The following is a 22,685-nucleotide window of genomic DNA, read 5'->3' on the forward strand; positions in this document are numbered from 1 at the left end:
TTTGGGAGCACATTCTCATGTGGGCCTGTTTCTGTTCCTATGAGAAGATGATACTCTTCTGAGAAGTATTAGAATAATTTTAAAATATAAATTTTTATTGATTATTTATTTTTGTTTTATAAAATAGATTGGACGTATGGCTTATAACGGTACTATGATTAAGTCCAATATAATGTGTGATCATTTTATTTTGTAGGCTTTGGTGCATCTTGGATATATAGGATTGAGTCCTATTTATTGTGAAAATTTTAGTATGTAGTCTAGAAAATCTAATTAGAGTTTGGAGCCCTTATCGACATAAGATCAAAAGTCTCAGGCTCCATGCAACTCGTAAGATCAAATGAATTATGTGTGCTTGGTTACCTCAGCAGGAAGCTTCTGCAGTTAAATATACTGAGTACTTTGGGAGCACATTCTCATGTGGGCCTGTTTCTGTTCCTATTGAACAGTGGTGGAGATGACACTCTTCTAAGAAGCCTAGCCATGTGTACAATATGATGGATTTCTACAGGTTGAGATTGGAAACTGATGAAATAAAAAAAATGTGGTGGTCTTGGACTTGTTTTTTTTTTATATATAGAAAAAAAGGTGGGGTGGGGTGCTATTTGGATCTCCAGTGACCCTATATCCGTGTGAGAAGCAGGGTGGTTGTGGAAGCCAGCCAAGAATACATGCTCTTGTTGGGCCGACAAGTTTTCCAATCAGTCTGGACATGCATGATCTGTCATGCAGACAAATTTTGCTTTGATGGACACTTTATTCTTGTTGACTACTCCTGCATCAGTCTATGCTATAAGGATGGAAGTTGTTGAGGAGAGGGTGAAAGATTAAAGAAAGAGAGAAGTGTAGAATTGCCATGAGATCATTTCAACCTTAGCTTTGTTAGATAATGAACTTAATTTTAATAGGTAATCTTTTGCACCATGAAACTCACAAAATCATTGATTCGTTCTGAGAGAAGGAAGAATTCGCTCAACCCACTCAATTCTAATCTCTCAAAAGAAATTTAGAAAAACAATAAAAAAGTTAGAGAAAGTAGAGGTTAGGTCCTCTTTCTTTCATTTATGATTCTCTGAAAACTGATGTCTATGGCCTTTATTTATAATAATGAGATTCACCATTGTATAATTCGGATCGGATTCTTCTTCTATTCCGAATAGGACCAGCTTTCCAAAAATAAATATAATTTATAGAAATAAATATGAAAAATAAATAAATATAATTTATAGAAATAATTCGGATCGGATTCTTCTTCTATTCCGAATAGGACCAGCTTTCCAAAAATAAATATAATTTATAGAAATAAATATGAAAAACTAAAATCATGTATGAGGTAGACCTCAACTCCTACATAAACTTTGCGTTCTATCACTCTGTCTAATTCTTCATAGATTAGAAAATACACTCGGTCAATTTTTTTTTTAAAAAAAAAAATTAGTTTGGTTGGTTTATTTCGGAGCCCAAATGATAGCATTGGAGCCTGATCGCTGGCTACGCGACCACTTGAGGGTGTGCCATTCATAGATCTTGAAAAGTTATCCAATTTTTTTTTCAAAAAAAAAAATCTCAATCGGGTATCATATGATCAAGTCATTGTGTTTGAAAATTTGGCATGTAATTCAGCTTCTGGTGTGACGGATCTTGGTCCAACTCCATCCATTGCAGCTAAAGTAATCCACATCGACTCTCGTTGATGGGGACATCAGAGCCCTTCATCCAGATGATCCTGAGCCTCCGGATTGAACCAGACTCGTTTATTTGCATATTTATTTTATTTATTTTATTTCTGGGCTTGTTTGCATTTTAGGGCTTATTTGTGTTATTTGTAGGCTTATTAGGAGTTATTTTTGTGTAAGGGAGTTTTATGCAAATTGTGTATTTGGGCCCTATATATAAGGAACTATTTTCATGATTAGGGTTTAATGAAGTGATTTGGAATTTTCTTCCCCCTACGTTCTTTCTTCTTCTCTTTTTCTCCTCTCCTCCGCTATTCTTCCTGCGTCTCTACAACCTCTTCTTCCTTCTCCTTCTCTTGTTCTTCCTTCTCCTCTTTCTCCACACTTGTGCGGCATCAATTTGGTATCAGAGCTACGGCTTTGCCCTTGCTGCCAAAGCCCCGATCCAGACCTTAGTTTTTCCGTGGGCTGTCTTCACGTGAAGACGGTGTTGGGCACGGTCTTCTCTCAGCATCTTCTTCCAAACCGAGATCCAACGGAAGAACACACACACACAAAAAAAAGAAAGAAAATCCTTTTTTCCCTCTCTCGGTTCTCACACAAGGAACAGGCCCTAAATCCCTTCGCCAGGTCCACCCCACCCGCCGTCACACCTGCGCCCACCGCCGCCACCAGTCGCCGCCAGCAGCGCCGAGCTACCGTCGGACGTCTTCGCCGCCGCCGCTGCCCAGTGAAGGCCCGAGCCCGCCGTCGGAGGATCCATATCCCCACGGAAACCCGCTGCCCCTGGTCCGACGGAAAGCCCTTTCGGCTGCGACCTGCCGCCACCGTCTGTGGCCGGATACGGGAGAGGAACGCCGCCAAGGGTTCCAACCACGCGGTCCACAGTCGGCCGGAGAAGACCCCTCACGCCACCGGCCGCCGCCCACCGCCGCGGATGATAAGTGCTGATTAATCTATAATTTAATATTCTTTTTCCAGCACATGTCAACGTTCTTAAACGGATAACTACTTATTTTACTACAAAATAGAACAATCTTTGAAATAAATTTAAAATATGATAAGAAATAAATAATTCACATGTCCTCGCCTTCCGAGCATACCAGCCAGCACATTTCAGTTCAATAACACTGGGTTCGAGCCCAATGCCCAACTGACATGCATGCACCCAAGCACTGTCCACCGTCCGTGGCTCCCCAAGTGATCCAACGGTTCAGAAATTCCCGTCTCCGCATCATGTTTCCAAACTAAGCAAAATAAGGGAGACCTTTTAAATTCATATATGCCCATTTTCACGTTAAAATAGAGCAAGAAAAAGAGTTTTTTCCTAAATGCTGAAAACACTGTTCATATGAACAGTATTCCGAGATGGCACTGTTCATATGAACAGTGTTCCGTGAAAACACTGTTCATATGAACAGTGTTACAAAAAAAATATATAAAAAAATGACTCAGCCACTGTTCATCTTCTTCCTCCCCCGATGAACATCTCACGCGCGGCGTCTTCCCGTTGATCCCGCGGCCGCCCACCGTCCGCGGTTTCCTCCCAACGATCCCGCGATCAAATCCGCCGGCGACCAGTCCTCCGTGATTCCAGTCGGCCGCAATCAGCCGCATGCTCACCGTGCCCGTGCGGTCGACTCTTCCCAGCAGCGGAGATCCAGCCCCTTTGCCATCACATCCCGCGTCTTCAGCCGAGATCCAGCACCACCGCATCAGCTCCGTGCCAGCCGCATCAACCGCGTGCCATCTGCCGCCCGTTCCACCTCCCAGCAGCCGGAAATCAGCCATTTCCTCCAAGCATTCCAGCCATTCTCCCAGCATCACGCCCTCCTCCCCTCTCGGGATCCATCGCTGGTCTTCGGCGATCTATAAAAGGAAGACGAAGAAGAGGGGAGGGGGGAGCTCGGTTGAGAAGAAAAAAAACAGGGGAGACCCCTGTTTCGGTGAAGAAAAGAAGCCACCAGCCGAGAGAAAAGAGAGAAAAAGAAATTAAAAAAGAGAGAAAAAGGGGAGGAAAGAGAATGTTTTGTGATATTTTGGGAATGATGGATGGTGAAGGCTTTCATTTGAAGATGGGAGGTCGTCCGGAGGCCATGCTTGGCTAAACATCCAATCTAGGGCTGGATGAAGCCCTAGCAATATATCAGGGCATTGTGGTTCTTATTTTTTTTATTATTTTGGAGCTTGTTTAAATTCTTATCTTCAATGAAATATTTCTTTTATGATGTTTAAACCTTGAGCATGCCATTTACTATTCGTGTTTGCTAAAGTAGTTTAAGATAATCCATGCCTAGGAAGATGAGGTGTGCTGCACCCTAGATTAGCATACTTAGGTAGACACTTCATGCTATACCGAAGATGGATTTTCTTAAAACTCTTTATGTTTTTATTTTAAAAGGCTTGTAGCCAATTTGCATGCCTCTCCAAAAGATAAAAATTAAGAACACAATCCCTAATGCCATGCTACGCGGTGGATTCCAAACCCTAGATCCATCTACTTTGATAAATTTCAATTCGTACTCATAGATTAATTTAGTTAAATCAAGTTAGCAAATTCTTCTTCGTGATTTATTTTTAAAAAAGAAAAATAACTTGTTTCCAATCCCTGTGGACCGACACCCGTAATCACTATCCTACAGGATACGTACTATTGCGTGGTTTATTTTTGAAATTGAAAGAACCGATCAGCGGACCACGGAGCCGCAGTCGAGATCACCGCTCTCCGCCATGGCCATCGGAGCCCACCCCGCCGCCGCCACCGCGAAGTACGGGACGCCCTCCCGAATCCGTCGGGAGGTTGAAGAAGGTTGGGGCAACAGGTAAGTCTCAGACCCGTTAGCCTGCCCCCACTAGCCCGGATCCGTTCCGGAGAAAAAAAAAAAAACACGTGCCTTGCACGTGAGGAACTAACGGGTTATCGGAGCGGTTCACGCCCGATAACCCGAATCCGACCGGATCGAAGGTTTTAAAAAACACACGTGATCTCACGTGTCTAAAAAAAAGAAAAAAAAGAAAAAAAAAAGAAGGAAAAAAAAAACCTTACCTCTGTAACTGTTCATCTTCAACCTCCGCCCACGCCGTGAACCGCGCCGCCGTCGTTGCCGAGTCGCGTCATCACCGAGCCGCAGCTGCCCAATCGCCGCCCACCCGACGAGCAGCGCCGCCGCACCGCCCAGTCGTCCCCGCTGCCCCTCCGTCGCCACAGCGCCGCCAAGCCGTGCGCCTCCTTCGCCGTGGCCGACCGCAGTGCCGCTCCACCGCTTTAGCGCCGCCTCCGCTGGGCCCTCCGCCGAGCTTTCCCTCTGAACGCCGCCTTCCCCAAGCAGACCGCCCGCAGCGCTTCTTCGTGTCCTCCGAGCACGCCGCCACCGAGCCGCCCCACCTCTGTGCTTCTTTCTCGGCGCCGAGATCCATCCCCCTGCCTCTGCTCCGCCGCCGGCCATCCCCATCCCGAACCCCATCATCTTCCACCTCCCCTCTTTCCCCTCATCCTTTTTTTTTCTTCCTTCGGCCACTGCAACTCCCCCGACCCAACATCCCACCAAAAAAACAAAAACAAAAACTCACCCGAGTCCCATCAGCCCCCATCTCAGCCGCAGTCCACCAAGGCCTTCGGGTCCAATTCCCCCAAGCCTTCTCTCAAGGTCCATCAGCCCACTGTTTTACAGGCCCATAGCTGCAGGCCCACCGGTCAGTCAGGTCTCGTGCCACTGATTGTCTCCCCGCCAAGTTGCTGTAATCAGGTCCGGTTGAAATCATTTGCCGAGCCTACTTGCTGTGTCGTACTCTGGTCGTCTGCTTCACGACAGGTGATAGGTTTCTACTTTCTTAGGCTTGTTCATTTAATTATGTTCTAGTTCTCTTGCATGATAGCCACATTTTGAAAACTTACTTTTGCTGTCAAAATTCAGAACATAGAACCCCTACTTTCAAACCCATCCTATTTGCCCTTTTAAAATCTAAATATTAAATTAGCACACCCTAACAACTGGATGCTTTTCAACATTCTTCGATCAGATTGATTTAGGATCAGAACAACTGTACTACTTGATTGCAATCTAACTTCTTAAATTGAATAATCTTAATCCTTAATTCTGAATAACCGAAGTAAAAATCAGCAACATTTAAATTTTAAGTTATTATTGTGAAGACTTGCTGATCTCTGAAATCATAATAGATTGCATTAGTAGGTTGTCCTGCATCAAATTTGGTCCTACATCATAGTTATTAGGGTTTCATTAGTGACACTGCATTTCACATCATCACCCAGTGTCATCATTGCATGCCAACCTGTAGTGATATGGAGTACTATCTCAGTCAACCTAAAACCTCTGTAGCTATCATGAATTCCGACATTTTGAGGTCTATCAAGGAACAGATCGTTGCCATGCGGGCTGGATACAAGGAATTCACACAAGAGATCCGTGAGCTCATGCAAAATTCTAGGACCCCTACACCGCCAACCCCTGTTGCAACCCAACCTAAAATCGGTTTGGTTGCGCCACCTGTAATCATTCCCCATTTTCTTGGGCACCAAACCCAATGCTCAAGATGTCAACAATTCGACCACATAGCATCCCAATGTTCCATTAGGACCTACCGAGTACTGAACCAGAAGCTAGGAGCCAAGAGGTCGAATATGTCGAAGAAATCTATGAACCAAATATAGAAGGCTATGAAGAAGACTTTGAAGACGAACCTATAGCATTAGATTTTGTTCAAAATGATTTCCAAAGAGAGACTATTAATCTAAGTACAACCAAGCCACTTCACATCACTACTGTGGAAGAGGTAGTGACAGATATTGAGAGCCAGTCACCTGAATTGGCACTTGTAGCTAAAGATACCCATTTGGAGTCCAATCTTGAACATTCCCCTATAGTAGTTTCCCTTCTAGAGAAGTTTAATGATGTAGTCCCTGATGATCTTCCGGATGCACTTTCTCCGATGCGTGATATCCAACACGCAATTGATCTAGTTTCCGGAGTATTTCTGCCCAACCTTCCACATCATAGGCTCAACCCAAATGCATATGCTAGGACCTGGGATTTAATATTATCGACAGTTGAGTTTGCATATCATAGTTCGGTTAACAAGTCCATATGTATCAGTCCATTCGAACTGGTGCATGATTACAAACCTAGGCAACCCATAGACTTATTTTTCATCTCTCATCAGTATAGAGTCGTTGAGTCTGCACAATCAATTGCATCACATCCATATTCATTGCATCAAGAAATCAGCAATTGTAGTCACTTAAATAACTTAAAATATAAATTCCTTGCTGATTTACATATACGTTATAAAGAGTTAAGTAAAAAAGATTACGTCATGATAAGAATTAGGCTTGAACGATTTTCTTCCGATACGTTTAAGAAATTGCAAACTTGTAGTGCAGAACCGTTCAAAATCTTAAAGAAAATTAGCTCGAATGCATATGTTGTGGATCTTCCTGATGACTATGGGATTAGTGCGACATTTAATATTGAAGATTTAGTCCCATACAAAAAAGATAATATTAATGCTTTCTAACCCCTTTATTGATATACATGCCCATGTTGGACACCCTGATCTATTACCTGCTGTTGAGCCACCACCTCCCAAATTTCATGCACGCAGAGAACAAATAGAACATATATTAGATGAGCAGGTTATTTCAACCAGGAATGGTGGTTACCAACGTTACCTTGTTTGGTGGAAAGGTCGACTAAAGTCTGATGTGACGTAGATTTCCAGAGCACAGTTGTAGCGCCTTGATCCCGATCTTCTGGAGCAGTACGACAGCCGGCCAGACTTGTACTCGACGGGGTCGAGTTTTTCTCATCCGGGAGGAGTTGATGGGGACATCAGAGCCCTTCATCCAGATGATCCTGAGCCCCCGGATTGAACCAGACTCGTTTATTTGCATATTTATTTTATTTATTTTATTTCTGGGCTTGTTTGCATTTTAGGGCTTATTTGTGTTATTTGTGGGCTTATTAGGAGTTATTTTTGTGTAAGGGGGTTTTATGCAAATTGTGTATTTGGGCCCTATATATAGGGAACTATTTTTATGATTAGGGTTTAATGAAGTGATTTGGAATTTTCTTCCCCCTACGTTCTTTCTTCTTCTCTTTTTCTCCTCTCCTCCGCTATTCTTCCTACGTCTCTACAACCTCTTCTTCCTTCTCCTTCCCTTGTTCTTCCTTCTTCTCCTCTTTCTCCGCACTTGTGCGGCATCACTCGTGATTCTCCTGAATCAGTCGCCACTGCTACCACCAAATTCATCTTCATGTTGTTGTGGGAGATATCACTAGGATAAGTAGGCTGCCATCGCTATATGCCCAAAATATATCTTTCATTTTTTTTTTTCATTTTAAAGCTCGCAAGAAGAGAGTAGAATTGATTCTTTGAAAAACAATCATTCTAGTAAGAATGCTAATCGTTTGTAGATAAGAGCTAGATATATATTGGTAGTACAGGTTAGCTGGTTGACAGAACATTCCTAATTGGTGCCTATAGCTTGTTTTGGGTGGTAAGAGTTAAATTTGTTGGGTATTAGCAATATTGTACAAGCATTTACAATTAGTTCAATGCAAGCATTTTAACAAAGTATTCTAATGAAACGAGTTACTTGAGTTGAGGTATTCAAATGCAAAATTCATCGACATAAAGCATCAAAAACAACCATAAAAAGAAATGCATATGCATGTGTATGCAAAAGCATGCTAGAAGAATGTTCGCCCGAAATTAGTGTGCTTATTCTATAAAAAGATATGTTGCAAGTTTAGTTTGTATTGTTGAACAAATTGATGAGATAAATCTAGCTTGAAAGAGAGATTTTCTTTTTTTTCCTTTCGATAGAAGAGAAAATATGAGAAAACAAAAGCCAGTATAGGAATAACAACGGACAAATGTTGTTACGGGACATATACAGGTTGTTGAAAAGATGTCGCTTCTTTCAGGCCACTCATGTCTACCGAGAGGCAAACAGGGCTAGTGACTGGGCCACCTTTTTTACTGCTCAACATTCGAGAAGGGTCCTTTGGAGAATTACAATCTTTTTTCTCTTTGTCAGTTTCTTTTTTTTTGACTTTATTGACCATACTTATGCAAGATCGTGTGTGAGTTGCCGTTGTATCAAAAAAAAAAAAATACTTTTCCAATTTTCATCCTAGCCACACTGATCCATTACAAGGTAGATAAGGGATAGGATTATGAAACATGATCATCCAAGCATTTCCCTTCTTTCGTGTTGCCACGTAGGTAATCACATAGGTAGTTGTATAGCCGAGAAATTTAACTTTATATCTATGGTAATCATCAAATCTTTGCGATCATTGTTTTGATTAATTGACCAATCACCATCCAATTTTAATTAAAATAATATACTTCATTATACAAGTTAAATATTCTAGGAATTGTCCAGCAACTAAAATTGTTTTATCCACACAAGCATGGTGATGTGAAACTCTCCCTCTAATATCCTTTTCCTATTTCGATCTGAGCTGGCTTTGACAGCTAACAAGAGTCATTAAATAGATGCCCCTTTTTTATGAATAACAAGAATATAAAGCTTTCATTAGACTCCCATATGATCCTTCAGCTCCAATATTGTGGCCTATTGTGGCCAATGCATCTTGATGCTCCCAATACGCACCTTAAGGCCAGAATTTCCTTGCGAAAGTTCAAGCCAAGTTGAATTCCATGCGTGCGGATCCTGTACCTTGCAGATAGTGGGCACTTGAACATTATCTAACATATAGAACTTGTTGGGTTTGCGGAAAAAAAGAGAAAAAAAAGTGTGATCAACGAAAAAATTAAATTTTTTTTTAGTTTTTTAAAAGAAGAGAGGTGAAAAAGTAATATTTTTATAAAAATAAAATTTTCATATTTCACAGAAAAGAAAAATTTATAAGAAATATGGGAAGGTTACTTTCCCACCTATTGAAAATTGAGTTTTTTTTCAAAACTGTCTTTAATCCATCAAAACTCAAGGATAAATTTTTTTTTATTATTAAGAGTATAATAAATATTTCAGAAAGTAGTTGTTCGGCCAAATATAAGTCAATTTAGAATATATCATTTTTTTCATGACCAACCAAATATGTCAAAATAATTTTTTTCAGAAAAATCAGCTTTTTAGAAAAAAAATATTCTGATGAATTTATTTATTTTTGGACCTGTGTGGGCGTGTGTTTAGTCCCATCTCCATTATTCGTTGGGTAGATCTTGGGTACTTATACAGGATCAAAAAACCCAAACAATACCTTCTGGCTAGCTATTTTAGGTGAGATCCTAAATTGTTACAAATAGTATCAGAGCAGACCTGGCTCATAACTTATGTGAACTAGGAGACATTGCCGCACAGTTTTATTGGGGCTGATCACGGGCCGATTGTAGTGTTTGTAAATAGATTTGAATGGACGTCAAAACTTGAATAGGAGGAGTATGTGAAGACCCGTGTGAACGTGTGTTTAGTCTCATCTCGGTTATTTGTTGGGTAGATCTTGGATACTTATACAGGATCAAGAAATTCAAATAATATATTTTGACTAATTATTTTGGGTAAGGTACTGTGCTGTCACAAAATGAGTTCATAATGAAACAATAGAGAGAACTATTTTGTTAAAAAGTCAAGAATACGACAAAAACTAATTATAAAACTAAATGTTTCAAAAAGTAGATGGATATTAAGCTGAATGGAGCAAAGCAAGAATTTACATATAAATTCTGATTTACTTTGTCTCTTTTCCCTATCTCTTCGGTAGTTACTCTTTTGCCATCGTAAGGATTGACCGAAGGAGCTGATGGCCATCACCTTTGCAAAGATTTCTTGTCCTTGGAAGGAAATTTATAATAAATCCCGGATATAAACTCTGTGAGTTGGCAAATTATTTTATTGGTATGGTGAGCTCAAATGTAAAGCCAATGACTTCTAAATCTGAAGTAGGCAAGAAGTTGTGATATTTATTTTTTTAAATACCGGCCACTTTTGTTGACTCATAACTAATGGGAGGTAGCGTAAGTCATAGAACTTGGAATCCATACCCGAAGGATATGGAATGCATCCAATACAGGGTCGCTAGCTAGGAAACGATGGTTACTTCTCAATTTGCCTTTAATAATTACCTTTTATCTACATAAATAATGTATAGCACAGAGTTGTACAGTAGAAAGTTGCAACACTAAGTCCTTGTTTGGATATTTTTATAGGATTGGACTGAAAATCCTTCGGAATTTGTAAATTGGGTTGTCCAACCAACCTAAATCTTGTGAAAAGAAAAAAAAAAAGAAGATCTCTATAGTTTTTTTTTTCCTTTCTGCGGCCTAAAGGTTAGGATCTAAATTGGATTTAATTAGGTTCTTAGAAAATACAAGCTAGATGGGCCAACAGGCTCAATTTCTACAAAAGTATAGTCTATAATCTTATAGAAATATTTAAACAGGAGCTAAATGGTGGAGAAATACATTACCTTTTGTCGATACAAAATAAATGCCTAACCCTTGCCCTATAGCCGTCCAAGTTAAGCTATCCTTATTCTCAACTTCTACCATAGCCCATACTATGGAGAACATATTGTTACTTCCATCCTCTGCAACTTCTATCAGCAGCTATCAAACAATAGTTCCTTTCAAGTGGCACCTATCCAAGCCAACGATGGATCTCCATCCTGCTACAGACCCCTTCTTGCAAGCTGCAAGGCATACTAATTTTTTTTATGAAAAATGATGGCCCATTCTTTCTTGGTTAGCATTTCATCAGCATCATTGTACAAGGATTTGGCAATACTCCTAAAACTTGCCATATTGACCCCAAAATAGTGGGGTTGTGGCAGATTTTTAAGACACCCATCAGGGTACAATTGGGAACCAAACAAGCAGTTCATGCCTGTAGTATTAATAGTGCAAATCATAAAGAAAGGTTAAGACAATAGGGACCACTTATCACTCATGCCACTAATACTTGACATCAAGTATTCAACAAAATAGTGCACCAAATAACCTGTGGTTAGTCAGTGTATTAATGTTATGTGATGAAAAAAAAAAATGTTGGTTGCCTGGCCTACCATTGTTGGCTCGATAGAAATGCTCAAGTCTTCGAGAGTAGCAGTCCTCATCTAAGGGTGGTGGCGGCCAGAGCTCTATTACATGCAGTGGAGATCATCGGCACCACTGCGGCGTCACCTACTAGGTTGACTAGGGACATATGGGGACCCCATTATGCTCTTGCAGCATCCAGGCCTGTACTTGTATCCTGAGTGCCCCCACCTCTATTTTTCTTAAGGTGAACTTCGATGGTAATATGGCCGAGAACGGAAGATGCGGAGGTGTAGACTTCGTCATCAGGAATCACGATGTCAGACTAGTGACGGCGGGGGGTTGGCGGATCTTCAACTTATCTGTGGTGTGCGTCAAGGTTAGAGCCGCCTGGGAGGGTATTTTCTATGCTAGGTGGACACCGGGCGCGGACCGCCTCTTCCTCGAGAGGGATTCAGCCACGATAATCGAGTGGATCCGGGGTCGGGGATGTACAGGCGAGGACCGACCGCTGCTCCACGACATTCGCAGATTACTAGAGAAGTGTGACTTCCACCAGGCCATGCACGTCTATAAGGAGGCAAACGGTGCCGTAGACTGGATTACTACCTTTGCGACTCACCATTCTGGAGGTTTCGTCTGGGCGGACCGCGAGTCAGTGCCAGAGCCCTTAGATAGTTTTTTGTTTTTTAATTTTGTTGACCGCATTCACACTCATCATGTGTGAGCCGCCGTTGTATAAAAAAAAAAAAAAAAAAAAGGAAAGGAAAAAACAACGAAGAAATAGGATTAGGTTAAGCCAACTGATTTTAGAAATCTGGTTTTGGATTAGGATGGGGAAATACCTTTAGTGTCTAGTTTCAGTGCAAGTGTCTCAGTCCCCTGGATTTATTTGAGGCCCATAAATTTAATCAAAGCATCTGCACTGCGCGTGCTGGAATCCACTAAACTATAACCAAGCCAACCCTGTCGCCCTCTCTCGGCCTTTCTTTCTGGTTTTTTTTTTTTGTTTTTTGGGTTAAAACCTTTCTTTCTGGTTCGAAAGCCCTAAATCTCTGTGTCTCACCCTCTCCCGCCATGAGCGCGAGCTTCGGAGCGGCGGCGGAACAGCTCTTCCGCTGCACGGCAGCGGCGGCGGGAAGGCCCGTCGATCGGCAGCCGTCTGCTTTCGGCGCGATTCCCGTCAACCGGATTCGGCTGCCCCGGGGGTCGCTGCGGATGGCGGCGCCGGCGAAGGACCGGAAGGAGCGGAGGAGGATCGGGGGATTGGAAATCTCGTGTTCTAAGGGCGGCGATGGAGGTCGAGGTCTCACTTATAAGGACGCCGGCGTGGATATCGACGCCGGGACGGAGCTGGTTCGGAGGATCGCCAAGATGGCCCCCGGGGTCGGAGGGTTCGGCGGTCTCTTCCCTTTGGGTATCTCCCTTTCCTTAGTTCTGATTAGAATTTAGTTCTATTATGTGAAATTTTATCTTGTTTTGGGTTTTCTTTTTTTGATGTTTTCCTATAAAGTTCTTTTTTGGGAAGCATAAAGGTTGGGTTTTTGAAGCATTTTGTACATATAAAAACCAAAAAATCTTTTTTTTTTTTAAAATTTTGGATTGTGTTCCGGTTGTGGTTTATTTTGATGGCCTTTACGTCCAGATTGTTGGTTATTTATTACGTTGGACGGTAAATTGCCATTACATGCTGAAAAAGAAATATAGGTGGAGAGGAGGCTTATTTCATCATGGTCGAAATATGGTCGTTGGGTGGTTGGAGACTGATAAATCTGAATTCCTGGATTTAGACTAATGTACTATGTTTTATAATATGAAATGCTAAATTTAAGTTCTTCGACTTATACTACTATACTAGTATACTATTTTATAATATCAAGTTTCATGGATGTTGCTATTAAAAAAATGTTTTATTAATCATTAGGAAGTGCCAATTTTAAATCCGTGACATATTTTCAGTTTTTTTCCCTCCCCATTGCAATGATAAACATGTTGCTGCAGCTTGTGATTCTGGAATGTTAAGAATTTTTTGAATGTTTTCCATCAAAGAAGAAGTTTGATCCTTAACATCTGGCAGGCAAGAAACTATGAAATCATGTGTCTAGGAGCTAGGGAACTCATTATTAGTTCTTCATTTTGTTGTCGGAGCTTCACCTATGCGCATTCTACTGCTTTGCTGTTTTGTAGACTTTAACCATGGATATAATGGGCATGATACGTACCCATAATGCCCTTGTTGCACTTTGCTGTATTATGATGATGTCCATCTATATGTTCTCTTTTGTATAACTAATTTCATATGATGAACACAACTCTCCTATGTATAATGCATAAATTTGCCAACTACAAATGAAAGCTATTACTCTGCTTTTCAATATTCTTACCGTAACCATGTTACTAACCTCTTCTTGAACCCTTTCTTTAGGCACCAAAAATAAGTTTCTAAGGAAAAAAGCTGGCAAAACTGTCATGTTGGCAAGACTCTGCCAGTCATTTTGATCATTGACAGGATTCTGTTGCAGTGCAAGGTGATTGGTTCATGATGATTGTTTCGCATAATAGAGCCTCTGGCTCATTGCATCTTAAAAATATTTTAGTAGCAAGGTGATTGGCTCAAACAAAATATTTGGTAGAATATTTTAACGAGCAAGTTATTTGGTCGATTATTGCAATGCAACATTCATTGACAGAAAACATTGTAAGCACACATATAGGAAACATACAAATGCAAGTGTGCATGCATGTTCATGTCTTGCAGGAAAATTTCTCGCCCAGATATTTTTCTTATAAATTATGACAAATGATTATTTTAAAATTATATTTTGCATACCTAAAAAATAGGCGGGAGAGTCTCTTTGATGAAAGAAATCTTCTTCTTCTTTTTTATAAAAAAGAAAAAAAAAGAAAGTTATAGCTCTCTTCCTGTTTTCCATGATTGTCACATTAGTCAATGCTGAGTAAATAAGGAACATGTTTAGTTCCAAGGAACATGGACATCACAAAATCACTTTTCCTCTTGTTTTTATTCCACTACTTTTTAATATTCATACATAAAACTTATGATTAAACCTAGTCTTAACTTCCCCTTGAACCCATTGTTGAGGCACCAAATATCAGATCCCAAGACAAAAAAAAGCACTCTGATTGTCTTTCTAAAATGAACAGAAAAGGAAATAGTGCTAGCTATTTTTTCTAATTGACAGATCAATGTATATTGAGCAATGCCGGAACAGTTTTGATACCTTCTTGCTTGACCGTAAATATCTACAAGGATATGTCGCATATTAGTGTAACTCAAAACCTCAGGCATACCCAACTAACACTTTTCTGTCATAAGAGGTAACCTAAGAGAAATGCTATGACTATGCAATCACTCAATTTCATGTAACTAATTTACAATTAGATGGATGCAATCATAATGAAACCAATTAGATCAGTGTTACCACAATTTAACTGCCGTAACTTTTCTAATAAACCAAATTGCTACATCCTCAGTATGGGTAGTTCTCAGTTTAATTACACCACTTCCCATAATTTAGGATCTCTATGCTTCATATATCTTCCCTCGTGTCATTCTCTAAGTACTAAGCATCATCCTTGTATTGTCTCACTGCTACCTGTAGGCACATATAATATCACTGTGTTTTGATGCAAATATATGGGCATGGCTGTATGGTGCTGCCTGATACTGTTCCTGTAGTATAATGAGCATAAAGCATGGGACGAATTTTGGACCAAAACTTAACTCATATATATTTTACATGTCTAGTATTGTACTTCAACATTTTAAAATTTATGTTGATCTTACTGCAAAATCTTTTACTCATTAATATGCAAAGTTTTTGATTCTTTTTTCAAGTACTAGACATGTAGAACATATAGATTGAAGTCTAAATTATATGGTTCATAAAGAGTTATACTTCAAGCATATTAGTTGTTTATCCTGATGATTACAGGCGGTTCAGTGGATACTCCTAATACATTACCATTTTCTGATTTGACTTCTATGTTCTCTTGGACAGGAGATTCGTACCTTGTTGCTGGCACGGATGGTGTGGGCACCAAACTGAAGCTTGCATTTGAAACTGGTATCCATGATACCATTGGGATTGATTTGGTATATCCATGCCTTGTTTTGCATAGTTAATGTAGCTTTTTTTTGGAGGTAACTAAAAATTAATTGCGCTTTCTAATAGGTGGCCATGAGTGTGAATGACATTGTTACCTCTGGAGCAAAACCATTATTCTTCCTTGATTACTTTGCGACAAGTAATTTAGATGTGGATCTTGCGGAGAAGGTATTCAGAAACACTATCTGCTTTGTCCTATCGTAACACTCGAATGCTGATAATTAAAATTCCTCTAATCTAGATTTGTTTTGAACTCTAGACATATACACGAACAGGGCCATAAGGAACTGGCAAACTCATTTTCTTGTTTTTATCATGTAGGTAATAAAGGGGATTGTTGATGGATGCCAGCAGTCTGATTGTGTTCTGTTAGGTGGGGAGGTAAGCTGTTGGCATTTAATAAAATGTTGGATTTTCAGTTGAAACTTCTGAGAACATGAACTGCATGTGTGTCTCTTAAATTACCTCTTGTAATGGATAATGTAATTTTTCTGGCAGACAGCCGAAATGCCTGATTTCTATGCAAAAGGAGAATATGATCTTAGTGGTTTTGCTGTTGGCATTGTTAAAAAGGATTCAGTAATTGATGGGAAAAATATCAAGGTTGGAGATGTTCTCATAGGTCTTCCATCAAGTGGTGTTCATTCGAATGGGTTTTCTCTTGTGAGAAGGTTGGTAACCATCTGTTACTGATAGCCAGCTATTCATCGTGTTGCTAGAACGAAATAGATGATTAAACATTCAGAACTTTTTAGTTGTTTGAAGTAAATTATGCCTACATAAATGGGTTATGTCTTTGATTCCGAGTTACTTGTGTCTACAGGGTTCTGGCACAAAGTGGTCTCTCTTTGAATGATCAGCTTCCTGGAAATAATGGCAAACCTATAACTTTAGGTGAAGCTTTAATGGCACCTACTGTTATTTATGTTAAGCAGGTTGGCGTTTAGATAAAATCGTTTGTAATTGGTATCGAAATTAACTAAACCAGCATATAAAGGTGTTTTAACCTTGTTGGTGAAAAATGTGAAGGTGATTGATATTATTAGCAAGGGAGGTGTGAAAGGAATAGCCCACATCACTGGTGGTGGTTTTACAGACAACATTCCAAGAGTGTTTCCTTCAGGCCTTGGAGCTAAAATCTTAACAAATTCTTGGGAAGTCCCTGCTGTATTCAAATGGATGCAAGAGGTCAGGAAGCAGCTCACTTTGCAACCTTTGCAGACATAGATTCATCATTCCCTTAAGAAACAAACCGAAATACATTAGCAATTTTTAGGACTTACCAGTTCAACCCTAGCATTACTGATTTTTTTTTTCCTTTTTGGCAGGCTGGAGGAATTGAGGATGCTGAGATGAGGCGGACCTTTAACATGGGTATTGGGATGGTTCTTGTTGTTAGCCGCGAGGCAGCTGATAGAATACTTTCAGAATGTCAAGGATCTAGTACAGCTTATCTCATTGGGGAGGTCATAACTGGTGAAGGTGTCGAGTTTGCCTGAAATCTGTGTAAATTGTTTTCATTTGTGGATGGTGAATGAGGCAAAGGAGGCCAATTTTGTTGTACTGGTTTCAGAACTTATATGGAGTCACCATTACTGAGGCAACCAGTGAATGCTGACTCTAAACCGTAGTTTCCAATAAAATCATAACTTATTTTGGTTTTCGGCTTATACTGGTATATATGGTTTATTCTCTACTTCTTTTGTTGCCAAGCGGCTGCATTGTTGCTATGGTGGTGTGTTCTCCTCGTTTTGACCTATGACCTGGAATGAGTGACATGACTACTCTGTCCTGTTCAACTTGCATGTCGTTTCATTCCAACAATCTCACAAAGAGAGAGAGAGAGAGAGAGAGAGAGAGAGAGGCACAAATCTATTATCTACATTCTATCTTGTTTTCCTTCTCTTTTTCGTTACAGGAGGACCATTCTTGGGTGTTGAGTTCGGATCCATTTCTTGTTTAATCTGGCTTGCACCCTCCAGTGACAGGGAAGTCTGTGTGTGTGTTTTCAGTCCTAACTCTGAGCCTTACTAAAATGGAACACTGAAATCTCTCATAACCAATTATCATCAACCAATGCTGTCAAACAAATTGATTTGATTTGCCAAATTCTCGAACTTTCAACATTTTGTTGTATTGACTTGGTCTCAACTTTCAAATTCGAGATGCAGGCCTCATTTGTTAGAAGGTCTGGCCTTGATGTAGATTACATGTCTGGTCCGTGGCTGCGGTTTGCGTCCAACTACAGTTGGAGTTTTAGTTGCATGGCCCGCTTGCACCACCACCACTTCATCCTTCTTGTCGTTAGAACAAGCTACTTCTAGCTGAGCTTAAGGTTGTTTTAGCTCAGATAAGTGATATCGATGCAAGATTCAGATACTTGGTAGCTTCGATGTTAGAATTCGTTTGGTTTGTTGGAAGAATTTTTTCTCACTAAAACGTTTTTCTTGAGAAGGTGATGTCTAGATAAATGATGCTTAGAAAATTAGTTTATTTTTGCATGTTTGGTTGATCGTGGAAAAACGACACATTCTATAGCAGCTTATATTTGTTTAAGCATCTAATTTTCTGAAAAAAATATACAAAATAACTGTTATATTCTTAATAAAAAAAATTTATTTTATTTTATCTAAAAATTTAAGTGCACTTTTGAAAAAATAATATCTTACATAATTTTTTTTCATGAAATATGAGAATCTTATTTTCATGGAAAAATACTTTTCCATCTCTCTTTCTTAAAAACTCCAACCAATATAAAATATTTCTTTATTAATTTAAATAAAAATATTTTTTTTTGTTGACCATATTTTCTCTCCTCTTCTTCCGTCGTACCAAACTAGTCCAAAGATGATTGGATAGAAAACGCAGCCCCAATATACTATGCGAGGCCCATTTCATCATTATCGTCGAGCAATTGGAGGATCGATAATCTTTCATTTAATTTGAACCGGGAGAAAACATCCTGAGCCGGCCATCTTTGGTATTATTTAAAGATGAATATTTTACAATATTTAAAGTTAGAAAACAAAGCCCGTGAACTAAGGGCACTAGGTTTGACTCCTGGTCTATTAGCCTGCCGCTCAGCTCAGGTGAGTAATTTGTGCTTGATTGACAAGAGAATCTGGATGTTTTGTGGCTCATGCATGATTGTTTTGATGTCTTCACTATGGAAGTATTTAGATACGTTAAACTGGACTGCATGTTTGTAGTGGTAAGCATGATATCTTTTACTGATCAAAAAGATGTGTTTCACTATTCTTACCTTGGGCTTTGACATATAGGTTTAATTGATACGGCATCATTCTTATCGGAACAGGAATTTTGATCATTCATAAATTCAAGGACTGTTCAATGTTTTGTTTGTAGGGTGTTGCCTTCTCTGTTATAGTCTCAGATAAGCTCTAATTCAATTGGTTGGTTATCAGAACATGAATCACTTTTAAAATAGAAGATATATTTTTTTTGATTGCATTATTTCGGCGCTATTTTTTCTTTATATATTTTGGTCGAATCTCATTTTAGGTCAGCTTTCACGCTTGCTTTACCTTGAGATGCATTCAGATTGCAGAGATTTTACCATCGTCTAAAGTTTCTTTCAAGGTCAGCCGTACCGGTACCGGTCAGCATACCGGACGCGGCCCGGACCGGTACGGTACCGGTCCGTACCAGCATGGTACCGGTCCGTACCGCTCTGTACCGATTCCGTTGAATGGCCGAGATTTGGAGTTCCGCATACCGGTTCCGTACCGGCTCCATACTGGTCCCATACCGGTTTTCCAACGATAAGCTTCCGATACTATATTCTACACTGATCCGGTATCGGTTCAGGACCGTACTGATCCGTACCGGCCAGTACGGCAGACTTTAGTTTCTTTTAAGTACATCATCATCAAATTTGCATTTGCAGCTTCTTAGTACAAATTTATGTTATCATTCCATGGGAAAGAACATATAATGTGTTTTTGGTTACCTTAATTTATTTATGACCTTTTTCTGCATAAGTTATTTCCATATAGATATGACATATAGATTCTTCCATCTGCGACTTTTAGCATTTTTGGACTTATCAGCTGCTTAGCTATCAAATTTTGATCTCTAAGATCCTGTTGAATTGGTCCGCTGCAATTCTTCCTTTTTGATTTCTGTCCACAACCTTAATTGCTACATATCTGTTGCAGTCAATGATACCATGTTTAGTATTTCTCAGTTTAGTCTTGAGCTCCTGAGAGACCATGAATCTTGAAATTTCTTTAAGTTGCCACTTCTCTTTCTCAATGCTTGATCTTTTTCTTTTTCTTGAATTTTATTTTAATCTTTAACCCCAAGTATTTAAGATCTACTTTTCTTTAAATCTTCAACTTTTTTTTTTTTGGTACAACGGTTGATTGGAATATTAGAGATCTATGGGTTATTCAAAAGTCTAATATTTTGGCAGGTTTCCAACCTGCCAATAAAAAGCCTCTTGCACCCACTTGGCTTTTGAACAAACAAGCCTCCAAATAGGAGATGCATGAAAGAGAAACTTTCACAATTTTGTCATGTCCCAGTGAGTTTTTGTGCTTACAAGTGCTTTGTGACTTTAATCTTCAGGGATCTCATCATTGGAACTCTACTTGTGCTCAATAGGCTGCTAATATTCTTAACATCCATAACGTTCCAAACATTTGGCATGTTCCACTCTTACTTGGGTGACTTCAATATCCTGCAGTTCAAAATTTTACATAATTTATGCTTTTAATAAAATGATAAGTGTCACCTAAATTCAAATACTCAAATAAAATGCTTATATATTTTTGGCTCAAGATTCTGACTGAGGGCCTTTCTCCAGAACCAACATGCAGATGAGGCTATCTTAAAGCAGTTGGGTAATCTCAGGTGAGACGCATATGTTAGTTTGCACACGAATGATACCTTCAAGCACCATATAAACTTGTAGGCATGGTTTGTCATACTGCCATGTATAGGGCGACGGCACGGTACCAGAAGAATCGGTTCCAAACATACCTTCAAGTTGGTACAAGCCATATACTGTCTGTACTGAGACACCGCCCTGTACCGAAGTGTACTGACCTGTAGCGAGGCATACCGAGGTGCATACCGGTCCGTAGCGAGATAAAAATTGAAAAAAAATGGTTATAGAGCTATTTCGGTATAGAGGTGTACCGTACCGTACCGTACCGCACTGATAAGTTATCGATACGGTATTCGGGATCGAGATTACGGACCTTGCTTGTAAGATTATTTATTAAAGCTTTGTTTTAGTATTGCCACTCCCCAGATTTAAGAGAGTGGACACCAATGGTAGAGACATATGAGAACCTCACCAGCTCTGTTAGTATTATCAACAACCTGTCATGCTGTGTGCTGATATTTTTATTTTCTAGTCCTATGACCGATATTTTCTAGTCCTATGACCGATACAGGCAGCATTATTCTGCAGGTTAAAATTGCTATGGTTGGAAAGCATACTGGCCTGACAGACTCTCACTTATCTGTAATGAAGGTGCAACTTCAACTATGGAAATTCATGTTTTGATTTGGTTTTTCTGTGGAAAGGTTTCTTAGCACCTATCATTATGGCAGCTTGCAGTTTTGAGATGCTAAAACTGCAACTTTTATGCATGAAGAATTTCATCAGTCTTATAATTCTAGTAAAGTAATTCAGGTACTTTAAGAATCATAAAATTTGCAGTGTATAAGTGTGGTTGAAAATTTGCAATTTAATGTCTTTTTTTGTGTCACAATCAATATAGCAGTTGCTTTTACAATTTTTCAAAATCACAACATTCTAGGATGACTGTCTTGTCAGCCAAAGAAAGGACTGGCTTCACATATTGCACTAGTTATAAGGACATGTGCGAGCATGTATTTAGTCTTCCATTGGTTATTCGCTTGGTAGATCTTGGGTACTTATACTGGATCAAGAAACCTAAATAATATCTTCCGGCTAGCCTTTTTGGGTAAAATCCTGTATTGTTATAAATAGTATCAGAGCGAACCTAGCCCATAACTTCTGTGGACTAAGCGACACTACAGCACGGATTCTTCGGGGCTAATTACGGACCGATCGTGGTACTTGTCATTAGATTTGAATGGATTTGATCATTAGCCTAACGAGGACGTTAGGGATTAAATGGGGGAAGTAATCGGTTACTCGCTGGATAGATCTTAGGTACTTATATAGGATCAAGAAGCCCAAATAATACCTTCCAGCTAGCCTTTTTGGGTGAGGTCCTGCATTGTTACACTAGTTCCATCAAATCTATATTGGTTCCACCTTTTCAAACCCTTAAATCCCAGTTCATAACTCTTGTTTTACTAATAGAGTTCAATCTTGTTAGTTTATGTGATCACAGAGTTAGTTAAAAATTAGTAACACATGTTCCTGGAGTAAAGTAGGTGGCTGTTCCATTGGGAATCAAATGAATGTGCACCCAGCTGATTTGTGCATGTTGCTTTTCGTATCCGTCAGAAACTCACCCACTAAAATTTCTACTTCAATTTATTTTCTCTTTGAATCAGATTCACATGCTGGATGGCATTCGCATATGACAAGCTGGACTATCTATCAGAAACAAGAATTCGAATAGTATCTCCAGTGGAAAAGACAATGTAAGAAAAGAAAATCAAAATAAATAGGTAGAATTATAAGAAAATAAATATTATGTTTATATCTCCCTAATGTTACATTGTTTTCACTCTTTTTAAATATTTATCAGTTCTTCCACATGCAAAACCTGTTTACCAGTTTCTTATAAACCACATAAACGAGCTACAGCTGTGTTTATCTTCATTCTCGTTTCTTCTCAGTCAGCTTCACAAATTTTATCTGGAAAGGTTTCTTCATTAACAGCTT

The 22,685-nt window shown here is 39.6% G+C and overlaps 1 protein-coding gene across 1 annotated transcript; it reads left to right on the plus strand.

Annotated features, from left to right (window-relative positions):
- Positions 1-12,583: 12,583 nt before the first annotated feature.
- On the plus strand, positions 12,584-17,499 carry LOC120110191 (phosphoribosylformylglycinamidine cyclo-ligase, chloroplastic/mitochondrial-like). The gene is made up of 8 exons (XM_039124508.1): positions 12,584-13,116; positions 15,722-15,816; positions 15,896-15,997; positions 16,151-16,210; positions 16,328-16,500; positions 16,653-16,764; positions 16,859-17,017; positions 17,158-17,499. The coding sequence occupies exons 1-8, from the start codon at positions 12,777-12,779 to the stop codon at positions 17,326-17,328; spliced, it is 1,212 nt and encodes a 403-aa protein (XP_038980436.1). The 5' UTR covers positions 12,584-12,776; the 3' UTR covers positions 17,329-17,499.
- The last annotated feature ends 5,186 nt before the right edge of the window (positions 17,500-22,685 follow it).

The sequence above is a fragment of the Phoenix dactylifera genome, chromosome 1 (genome assembly GCF_009389715.1).
Source record: "Phoenix dactylifera cultivar Barhee BC4 chromosome 1, palm_55x_up_171113_PBpolish2nd_filt_p, whole genome shotgun sequence".
NCBI lineage: Eukaryota > Viridiplantae > Streptophyta > Magnoliopsida > Arecales > Arecaceae > Phoenix > Phoenix dactylifera.

Bases quoted from the DNA above. Each gene is read 5' to 3' on its own strand.
- LOC120110191 (XM_039124508.1), top strand. From the start codon at position 12,777: ATGAGCGCGAGCTTCGGAGCGGCGGCGGAACAGCTCTTCCGCTGCACG. The intron at 13,117-15,721 runs GTATCTCCCTTT...TCTCTTGGACAG, and splicing joins CGGCGGTCTCTTCCCTTTGG to GAGATTCGTACCTTGTTGCT. The intron at 16,765-16,858 runs GTTGGCGTTTAG...AAAAATGTGAAG, and splicing joins CTGTTATTTATGTTAAGCAG to GTGATTGATATTATTAGCAA.